General features: G+C 41.9%; 2 protein-coding genes across 5 annotated transcripts in view; one reads left to right on the forward strand and one right to left on the reverse strand.

The window, feature by feature from the left end:
- The window catches only part of SNX14 (sorting nexin 14), a 99,641-nt gene extending 92,426 nt beyond the window's left edge, over positions 1–7,215 (reverse strand). For 2 of the 4 annotated variants that reach the window (XM_090279640.1, XM_090279639.1), the window contains exon 1: positions 6,924–7,133. In XM_090279640.1, the coding sequence (XP_090135766.1) occupies positions 6,924–7,063 (140 nt within the window). In that variant the 5' untranslated portion in view covers positions 7,064–7,133. Of the gene's footprint in view, positions 1–6,923 lie in introns of all 4 variants that reach the window. The other 2 variants (XM_090279637.1, XM_090279638.1) reach the window with 2 other exon arrangements.
- Positions 6,675–10,898, forward strand: LOC150007417 (uncharacterized). The gene is made up of 3 exons (XM_090279641.1): positions 6,675–7,386; positions 9,108–9,219; positions 10,825–10,898. The coding sequence occupies exons 1-3, from the start codon at positions 7,244–7,246 to the stop codon at positions 10,882–10,884; spliced, it is 315 nt and encodes a 104-aa protein (XP_090135767.1). The 5' UTR covers positions 6,675–7,243; the 3' UTR covers positions 10,885–10,898.
- The last annotated feature ends 389 nt before the right edge of the window (positions 10,899–11,287 follow it).

The raw sequence follows: 11,287 nt of genomic DNA on the forward strand, positions 1-11,287 counted from the left end.
TTCTAGTCAAGACTAATGTGCCCTGGCCTGTGTGGCTCAGTGTACTGAGCACCAGCCTGCAAACCAAAAGGTTGCTGGTTTGATTTGCTCTGAGGGCACATGCCAGGGTTGCAGGCCAAGTCCACGGTTGGGTGTGTATCTCTAACACATTGATGTTTCATGACCTCTCTTTTTCCCTCCATTCCACTCACTCTAAAAATAAATAAATAAAATCTTTTTAAAAAAGACTAATGTTTAATATTCCTTTTGCTGGTTGCAACAGAAACAAATAAAAAATACCAAAAAACGGGACTTATAGCCAAGTTGGAGGTATAAGTAAACACGCTTTGCCTCTTCCCACAACCATAAGAAGGATCAAACTAACCTTAAAACAACAAGAACAACAACAAAACCAGAAATGCAAGAAAATCAAACTGTATGAAAGTCCGACAACCAAGGATTTAAAGAAAAAATATTCATCCAGAACGGTAGGAGGGACAGAGATGAGAAAACAGGGCAGAGAGGATTCGGTGTGGTGGAGGCAAAGCAGCACCATGTAATCCCATATTCATGTGTGGCAGATAAAAGCCAGGAGGGACACCTGTGGAGCAATCCCAGCCCCAGGCCAGACTGCACAGGCCAGGGTTCCTGTGCTGGGAAAATAAAGCCACGTAGTTTTTGCCTGTGAAAACCAGTCGGGGTTGGGGTGACAGAAGAAACTTCCCGTCTTTCAGGAGAGTCCATTTAGAGGGTCCCCACAGTCCTACAATGCCTGCAAGTCCACCCACTCTGGGAACCCCCATCAGAGCAACAGCTAGAGAAGCACCAGTTGCACACAGGAAGTAGGTGAAGTGACTAGAAAAGGGGCAAGTGCCAAGCAAGCAGCATTGTTCTTTCTCTAACCCCTCCTCACATATAGTTCCACGAAGTGGTGAAATGGGTCACCCCACGCTAGGAAATACCTAAGGATTCACCCCTTACAACATTAACAGGTGCGCCAAAACAGAGAGTCAAAGCAGCTCTACCTAATACATAGAAACAAATACAGGGAGGCTGCCAAATTGATGAGACAAAGAAATATGACCTAAATGAAAGAACAGAACAAAATTCCAGAAAAAGAACTAAGTGAAACAGAGATAGTGAACCTATCAGAAGCAGAATTCAAAATACTGGTGATAAGGATGCTCAGAGAACTCACTGAACACAGCAAATGCATAAGGGAAGAAATGAAGGCTGCACTAAGTGAAATAAAGAAAAATCCACAAGGAACCAATAGTGAATGGAATGAAGCCAGGTTTCAAATAAATGATTGGAGCATATTCGACCAGTGCAGAATGAAGAAACAAGAATTCAAAAAAATGAGGAGAGAATAAGAAGACTCTGTGACATCTCCCAAAGTGCCAACTTCAGAATTATAGGGGTGCCAGGAGAAGAGTAAGAACAAAAAATTGAAAACTTATTTGAAAAAATAATGAAACCTACCTAATTCGGCAAAGGAAATAGACATACAAGTCCAGGAAACACAGAGAGTTCCAAACAAGTTGGACCCAAAGAGGACCACAACAAGATATATCATAATTAAAATGCCAAAGGTTAAAGATAAAGAGAGAATCTTAAAAGCAGCAAGAGAAAAGCAGTTAGTTACCTACACAGGAGTTCTTTTGATTTCTCAAAAGAAACTTAGCAGGCAAGTAGGACTGGCAAGAAGTACTCAAAGTGATGAAAAGCTAGGACCTACAATCAAGATTAATCTATCCAGCAAAGCTATTATTTAGAATGGAAAGGCAGATAAAGTGCTTCCCACACAAGGTAAAGCTAAAGGAGTTCATCATCACCATGCCATTATTACATGAAATGTTAAAGTGACTTATTTAAGAAAAAGAAGATCAAACTATGAACAGTAAAATGACAAACTCACAACTATGAACAAATGAATCTAAAAAACAAAAACAAACTAAGCAAGCAACTGGAACAGGAACAGACATAGACATGGAGATCATATGGAGGGTTATTAGTGGGGAGGTGGACCGAGAAAAATGGGGGAAACGGTGCAGGGATTAAGAAGCATAATAGGGTGATGTTATAGAGAAGTCACTGACTTCCGGCCAAGATGGAGGCCTAGACTGACACGCTTTATCTCCCTCCACAACTAAGAAGGAATATAACTACCAGAAAACCAGAAATAACCAGAAGTTCCAGAAAATAAAGCTACGTGGAAGTCCAATGTATGACATTATAAACAAGTGTTGCTCATCTGGACGGGTAGGAGGGGCAAAGCTGGGGCAGAGAGGTCAAGCTGTGCTGGCAGCTGCAGCTGTGGCAATGGGTGGCGGGACGGCAGTAAGCGCAGACACCTGTATTTAAGGGGAGGTGAGAAGTGCCTGGGGAGCACCGCTGGCTGCAGACCAAACCCTTCAGTTCGCAATTCCAATGCCAGGGAAGACAGACCATTGCATCAGACTGTGAGGCCCAGAGGGTGTGGGGATGGAGGAGGAGGTTCCTGATCTCTCAGAGGAGAGTGAACAGCAGGAATCCATCTTGGACCCCCCTCTCCCACACAAAGCGCCACAGTGAGGTGAGAAGGCTTGCCCAGTAGTGACGAGTGCACGGGGCTCCGCCCCCTATAGTGTAGCAGGTATGACAGCCCCACCCAAGAAGGAAACGTGAACAAAAACTGTCAGGATGTCAGGGATCATGATAGAGATGCCAATCACGCAGCTGACCAGACAGCAAATATATGATTTATCGGACCAGCAGACAGATAATCTTTCTGAGTCTCAGTTCAGAGGTATAGTTATAAGACAGCTTACAGAACTAACAGCGGATCTTAAACAAGATGGGGAAGGAATGAAGGCTAGTCCTGCTGAAATGAACAAAAACACATGAAACAAGTGGTGAGGGAAGGAAAACCAGGGATCAAATGAACAAATCAAAATATAGGGAAGGAACAGTCAACCAGTGCAGAAAGAGGAAAAGAAAAGTGAGGAAAATGAGGAGAGGCTCAGAAACCTCTGGGACAGCTATAAGCAGGCCAACATCCGAATCAGAGAGTTGCCAGAAGGTGAAGAAGAAGAACTAGAAATTGAAAAATTATATGAAAAAATAATGAAGCAGAACTACCCTAACTTGGGGAAGGAAAAAGACTTACAGGTCCAGGAAGCACAGGAGTTCCAGAAAAACTGGACCAGGGAGAACCACACCAAGACACATTATAATCAAAATGTCAAAAATTAAGAATAAAGAGAGAATCTTAAAAGTGGCAAGAGAAGAGAATTACGTACAAAGGGGTCCCAATAAGACTATCAGCTGATTTCTCAAAGGAGACTCTGCAGGCAAGAAGGGACTGGCAAGAAATATTCAAAGTAATGAAAAGCAAAAACCTACAACCACGATTACTCTATCCAGCGAAGCTGTCATTCAGAATAGAAGGGCAGAGAAAGTGCTTCCAGGACAAAGTAAAACTGAAGGAGTTCATTAGATCCAAGAGGATCAAAACTATGAACATTAAAATAAAAACTGTATCACAACAACCAACAACAGAAGCTAGGGAATCGAAATAAAGGCAAACTAAGTAGGCAATGAGAGTGGAAAAAGAATTATAGGTATGGGGAACATTTTGGGGGGAGGTCAGCAGGGAGGGGAAAGGGGGGAAAGGGAGGGAGATGGTACAGAAATTAAGAAGCATAGTAGGAGGGAGTGGAGTAGATAGGAAGATGTTGAGAAGCACTACATGCATAACCAATGGGATGGACTGGGGGGGGGGCCACTGGAGGGAGGGGGGTTACTGGGTGGAGGGGAACAAAGGGAAAAGAAATTGGGACAACTGTAACAGCATAACCAATAAAACATATTTTTTTAAAAAAAGAATACAGAGAAGCCAAAGAACTTATATGCAGGACCCATGGACACGAACTAATGGGGGGAGGGTATTGATGGAGGGAAGCAGGTACCGGGCAGAGGTGTACAAAGGGAAAAAAATTAGGACAACTGTAATAGCATAATCAATACAATATACTTTAAAAAAAGATAAAATGAATTAAAAAATACCAAAAAATGTATGCAAAGCAATTTCAGTCATAAACTCAACCACTTGAATTTAAGTATTATTTTCTTCTTTCTTTGCAAATAGATACAGCATACAGATGACATCGTACACAAATCATATAGTATCCTAGGACTTCTTAACAACATCGAACACTACGTTTAAGTAGGCAACCTCAAAAACTTAGTTCAACATGCTCCTAGGTGGTTGTCCTACCTTGAAGACCAAAAATTACCTGACACACAAAGAATATAGAAAAGAATCCCTGGACAAAACTTAATAATCATATAAAGTTTTATGTCTTTCATACTAAACCTGTTAGTCTAGCTTGGAATACCTTCAGATGACAAAAAGCAAGTAAGCACTTAATAACTAGTTTGCACTCTGTTAAGGATTCTACTTCTTTAATACTCCTACAGACATCTTACCATCACAGTCTAAGCACATTTTCCAGTAAAATATCAATCACTATTTAAACCTAACATTATATAAATTCAGAATCAACTAACAAGAAAGTAAAGCATCGACAGTCACAAGAAAAATTAAGGGCAAAATTAAGTTACCAAATTCCTTGTGATTGCTTTCCTGTTCCTATCCTTGGGCACCAACTACCTCAAGATAAAGAGTAAGGCTGCCCTTTGCACTGTTGATGGGAATGCAGATTGGTGCAGCCACTATGGAAAACAGTATGGAGATGCCTTAAAAAAAATTAAAAATGGAACTGCTTTATGACCGAACAATTAAACTTCTGGGAATATCCAAAGAAACCCACAACACCAATTCAAAAGAATAGGGGACTCCCACTGGTCCGCAAGGAGGACCGGGAATGCCCATTCACTTGCTCCCCATTCCCCTTGCTCCTTTGGGCCCTCGAGCTGGTCCTGAAGTTGCCTCTCCCCTCCACCCTCTTCCCCTTTTTCCCTCAATAAACCTGTTGCCTGCTCCGCTCCACTCACCCCCCCCAAAAGAATATATGCATCCCTATGTTCGATGCAGTGTTATTTACAATTACCAAGATCTGAAAGCAGCCCAAGTATCCATCAATACATGAGTGAATAAAAAAGCTGTGGTATATTTACACAGTGGAATACTACTCATTAAAAAAAAAAAAAGGTAAAGAAATTTTACCTTTTGTGACAGCATGGATGAACTGAAGAGCATTGCTATGTGAAATAAGCCAGTCAGAGAAAGATAACTATCATATGATTTCACTCATATGTGGACTTTAATTAATAAAATAAACTAACAAAATATATAGAAACAGACTCATAGATAGAACAGAATGACAGCTGTCACAGGGGAGGAGGGTTGGGGGACTGGGTGAAAAAGATGAAGGGATTAAGCAAAAACAAATCGACCAAAAAGAAACTCATAGACACAGACAACAGTATGGTGATTACCAGAGAAAAAGTGGGGTAGGGAAGGGAGAATAAACATCCATGGAAGGAGACTTGATTTGGGGTGATAAACACACGGTACAATATACAGATGATATATTATAGAACTGTACAGCTGAAACCTATATAATTAACCAATGTCACCCCAATACATTCAATAAAAAAAAAGATTAAGGCTGATCGCATGTTCAAAACAGAGAAAGCATCACACAGATGCTGTCGCTGACAACTATCTCAGACTTCTTTCCACCAAAAGAAAATCTGGGGGGGAGACCAAGATGGCCGCGGAGTAGGAACAGTGTTCTCAGCTCGCTCCTGTTAAGGAGACAATCCAGGAGGAACAAACTCGGGGAGGAATGACTGAAACACAACAAGGACACCAGCCTGTTGAACCAAGCACGCCGTTGACCGGAGGCAGCCAACTGACCTGGAGTCTGCACGATCCTTCCCCATGTGGGAAGGCCACCCTCCCCTCCACACCCCCACTCTTATTAGGGTTTTCTGGACCCAAGGGTAGGTAGGACGATGACCATGTCCAGCTTGAAGCAGCTAGAGGAGCTTGAGACCTTCGCCCATTGTCCTTTACAAGATTACAAAGGGTCCTAATATTTGAGAGGGGGGGGATAGTTAATTTTTACGAACCAGGGGTATGGACTTGGGGGGGATTGCTGGGGGAGGGGAGTGCTGGGGGGAGGGGAACAAGGGGGAGAAAATTGAAACTGTTGTAACAATATAATCAATAAAAAACATTTAAAAAAAAAAAAAGAAAATCTGGGAATAATTTTAAGGGAAAAGTTCTCCTCTACTGCCTATTTCATCGCTACCTTTTCTATAAATAGCAAAATGACAGAAATCTCCACGTTTATTTCAGAGGCAGAACCTTCCGCTTTCAAAATGTCAACTGAATTTACCAATTTTAACTCGCAGTCTTCTCTTTAGGAATATGTAGTCTAGACATGCTGACGCAGGTACCAATTCGCTTACTGAGTTCAGTTCAACAAATCTTTGTGGCCGTCCGTTTAACCAACAACACTATGCGATAGCGTCAGCTGTTAAGATTGTACGTGCCCGTGTGCGCGAAGTGAGAGCCAGGGGAGTGTGCCTAAACTGCGGCTGCGACAGAACCTTGAACCCTACCCTGTCAGCTGACTGAACCTCCCCGGTGTGGTCTCAAATTGGGCCGGACATACAGATTTCAACCCTCTGAAAAATATCGCTGATGGAGGACCAGGTTTTAAGGGGTGAAAAGGTAAGAATCGGGGCCAACTGGTTTAGGAGACTAGGCCTGAGGAAAGGGGCCACTTGAACCCAACCCCCGGCTGCACTTCCGGAGCCTCGACTCTCGGCCGGGCTCCCCGAGGCCGCTCTCCCCAGAGGCCTCGCGGCCGGCCCCAAGTCCCCTCAGCTACGCAGCCCGGGTTGGCATCCACAAAGACAAGCCACACGGTCCTGCGGCCCTGGTTTCGGAGAGAAGCAGCCGGGCTGGCTCTGCACTGCGGCGTTACCTGTTGAGGAGCAGTGAGGCGGCACTGAGGCAGAGCAGCAGGAAGCAGAAGAGTGGGTACTGGCGGCAGATCTCGCGTCCCACGTCCAGCCGCAGTCGCTGCTTCAGCTTCTCCCCCATCGTCCGCACCCAGCGGACCATCTCTGGGGTGGGTGTGAAGCAGTGCTACAGACTGAAGCTGAGGTGTAAGCGATCTCCATTAACCTCCAGCGTCTCCTACCCGGCCGACTGACACAGCCGCCGAAGGACGGATTGCCGGCTGCAGGCGCCCCAAGCCCCGCCCAAAACCCTGCCGCGCGTGCGCAGCCGAAGGCTAAACAGATGGCTGCTAGACCTGCGGGAAGTCGTCACCCCACGCGAGACTCCCTTGGGTCCGGCCGCTCAGTCCTCGAGGCAACAGCCGCTTGCCGTCCTCCCAGGAAGAATACTGCTCCGCTGGCGAGACGCCTTTCACGGAAATCAGGGTAAAGTTGCAGCACCCAGTATCCGCCTGTATTGCGAAGGAGAGAGATTTATGTCTGAGCACTGGAGAAACTACGCCCCTCGTTCCCGTAGCTGCTGGGCCCTGCCGGCGGGACACCCCGAGCTCGAGAGGCTGTTGGGGAGTGTAGTCTTGGTGACGCGAATCCGCAGAGGGATGGAATGCGGGGTCACGCCCCTAAGGGGGAGAAGGGAGGGACGACTCTTGAGTCCTAGTTTTGCGGGGGCCGCGGGTGAGTAATACGATCCTGGATTATGGAAAAGTCAAACCCACTGGGCCGCAACCCTTGCGAGAGAGCGTTGTTTGCTCGCTCGTGGACGAGATAGAGCTGTTCCTGACACAGCCTCGTGTTTGCATGAGGCGGCTTTCGCTTTACTAAATTTTAATTAGTGTGTGTACTCATCGCTACTCTGAGAGATACAAGACCTTATCGTAATAAATAAATTTTGGGCGGCGTGATAAGCTAAACCTTCATACACTCACCTCGGGATGTACAATATGTACGCTGGTTTCTCCCATTTTGCGGCTAGATTACTGAGACGGAGAGGAACTTGTTCTAAATCATACAGTTAGCGAAACCGGGATTTGAAGCCTTTCTAATCCCGGAGCTGGAGTGCTCGTGCGGCTGTCATTTCTCCTCCCTAGGACCTTACCCTCTCAAGCCGCGGAGACAGACGCACTCAGAAATGATTTAAAAACAAAACAAAACAAAACATGCTGTATGTAGTATTTCATTAATATTTTACCTGTTATTCTGAATTCATGGGTCACCTTTAACGATGCACTTTCCGTCAAAATGTACCTTTGTTCTGTTAATACTATTTAATTTCTTTAATATTGTAATTACCACCCTTGATCACAAGTCTATACACATGTCTAATAATTTCCTTAGGATCAACATCTTTACAACTGCTGGATCTAAGAGTAAGAACATGATACATACTGTCAAATGTTCCTAGAATGGTCCAAGTCCACCGTAGTACATAAAAGTATCCATTTCATTGATCCTTATCATTAGGTATTGCTTAACATCACAAATATACTCATGTTGTACAATTTCTGATTAAACTATAAGACTGTAACATCATTGGGAAGCTTAATGCTGTTTTTAATGTTTTGAGATAAACTTATAAATTTCACTTTTGTAACCTTTTTAGCGTCTTTGAATTACCTATAAAACCTTGTTTATATGAACATTCTAGGGTTTTACTTAAGTACAAGTAAAAGGTAATGAATTAATCTACATGTATCAAGTGCCTACTGTGGACCTGAGTACTTTTTAATTTACTTTATTAAACTTTTCCAGGAAGTTACATTGCTAGTCTTTTTTCTGTTTAAAAATTTTGCTTCCTTCAGGGCGTATTCTAAAATTACTGTTCAACTTTTCACTGACAGCCTGAACACTTGAAAGATCCAATGTTTTGTTCTATTCAACTTAGACATCTTTACAAGAATCAACTAAGACTTCTCTCTCATATGGTTTTCTTAGCAGAGGCGTTTAGAATAAGCTAATAAATTGCCTAAACAATAGGCAATTTAAATTTTCATATTACTCTTATGTTCAGGAAAGCAGAAAATAATTTCTACCATAAGAATATTCTTTGAAATCGACACCTAAAGCAAGGAAAATAAAATTTCCTCAATGCAAACATTTAATGAAATATTTCATTCAGTTATTTTTGTTTAATTTTTCTTGTTTTTAAGATTTTATTTATTCATTTTGAGAGAGAGGGAAAGGGAGGAAGAGAAGGAAACAAACATCAATGTGTGGTCTCTTCTGGAGCACCCCCAACTGGGGATCTGGCCCACAATCCAGGTAGGTGCCCTGACTGGGAATTTAACCGGCCACACTTTGGGTCACAGGCCAGCACTTAATCCATTGAGCCACACCAGCCAGGGCCTAATTTTTTCAGTTACAGTGTACATTGAATATTACTTTGTATTAGTTTCTAAATAGAATTAGTTTCTAAATGTTCTCTATTCAACTTTATAATCTGGTATCCACTTTAACACTCCCACACAAGTCTTGAATTTTTTTTCCAATCTTTTTTTAAAAGTTCTGAATTTCTAATGAGGATATGGGATATCCTACAATCCTGTTTCTACAAGCAGCTCCACTTTCTACTAGAATGTTTCACTGAGCGAGGTTAACTTGATCTATCTCAACTCCTGCATCCTCAACTCTAAAACAGAAATTATCTTCTTCATAAATTTGGGAGATGATATTGGATAGAAAGTACCTATTAAATGTCTTTATACAATACTTAATACAAAAAGTTTTATTTTATGGATTTATGAACATGACAAAAAACAGCCAAACCAATTAGCTTTATTTGGATTATAATCTAAAATGACAATGACATGAAGTCAAAACTGTAATTTACCTTATAGGAGGAGTCTGAGGCCCAAAGAGCTTTATTGACTGCCCTTAAATTCTAGACCAGCACTGCAGTAGTTAATAGCCATTGTCTGACTAATGAGCGTTTGAAATAATGGCTAGTTTCAAGAGACATGTGCTATAAGTGTAAAATACACACCAGATTTTTTAATGACTTAAAAAATTTTTTTTAATTGATTTTAGAGAGAGGAGGGGAGAAACATCAATTTATTGTTCCACTTATTTATGCATTCATAGGTATTCTTGTACGTGCTCTGACTGGGGATTGAACCTGCAACCTTGGTGTATTGGGATGACAGTCTAACCGAGCCACCCTCCAGGGCCACATACCTTGTTTTAAAACTTGATTACATGTTAAATATTTTGGAAATAATATGATAAAAAAATAAGTATATTTCCTCTATAATGTGGCAACTAGGAAATTTTAATTTTTTATTATTGGAAAGAGGGGAAAGGAGGGAGAGAAAACATCTATGTGCAAAACATCGATCATTACCTCTTGCACACACCCCAGCCAGAGACCGAACCTGCAACCTAGGCATATGCCCTGACTGGGGATCAAACCAGGGCCTCTTTGCTTTGCAGGATGACATCCAACCGAGCCACACCAGTCAGGGCTAGAAAATTCTAAATTACATCTGTGGCTTGCACTGTATATCTACTAGACAGTACTTGTTCAACTATTGTTAGCTATGGAGAGTCAGTACAATATGTCAATTTTTCATAAATGCCACAATTATGTGTGCTAAGGGTACATTTTCAAACTATAAAAAAATATAGTTGATAATGTACCTTAAGGGTTCACAAATGTCAAACTACAGTAGCTTCATTATTTTAATGAATATTTATTGCATTAGCAAATAAGTGTAAGGCACTGTACTAGATGTGGCAGACACAATGATATAGATGCATTTTTTTAAACCTCCAAAGGTTTACAATATAATGGAGACATGTCACCCATGAAAATGTAATACAGGACTTATTTATATATATAATAAAGGCTTTTTTTTTTTTTCATGACAGGTGATGGCAAAAGGAAACTCAACTAATGAGGATCTGGAAAGGCTTCTGAGAAGACAATAAAAGACTAGGATTTATCTCTGCTTTAACTTAATTTTCATAAGTTATGCAGCACTAGTCAATGTTAACTATATAAAATGCTTTTACATAATTAAATCCCACCCCACCAGCAAATTATACAAATTGCTTTTTATATTGGTACAAGAATATGAAAAGGTGGTGTTGAATATCTGAGTATTTAACTCTGATGACCCTTAATATACACCAGGTTGTTGAGGGCCATTATGTGTGTGGCCTAAAAGTGTCAGGAAAATGATAAATGAATACATACACACCGCCCCTAGGAGCCATTTCAGTCCTTCTCATAATGCCTCCTGTAATTTTACAGCACACTCGCCTACCACAGGATTGGCATTTCCAAACATGTTTTTCTCCCCTATGTCTCAAAGCATCAAGGTTCATATTT

The sequence above is a fragment of the Furipterus horrens genome, unplaced genomic scaffold (genome assembly GCF_987537825.1).
Source record: "Furipterus horrens unplaced genomic scaffold, mFurHor1.1.pri manual_scaffold_6, whole genome shotgun sequence".
NCBI classification, from domain to species: domain Eukaryota; kingdom Metazoa; phylum Chordata; class Mammalia; order Chiroptera; family Furipteridae; genus Furipterus; species Furipterus horrens.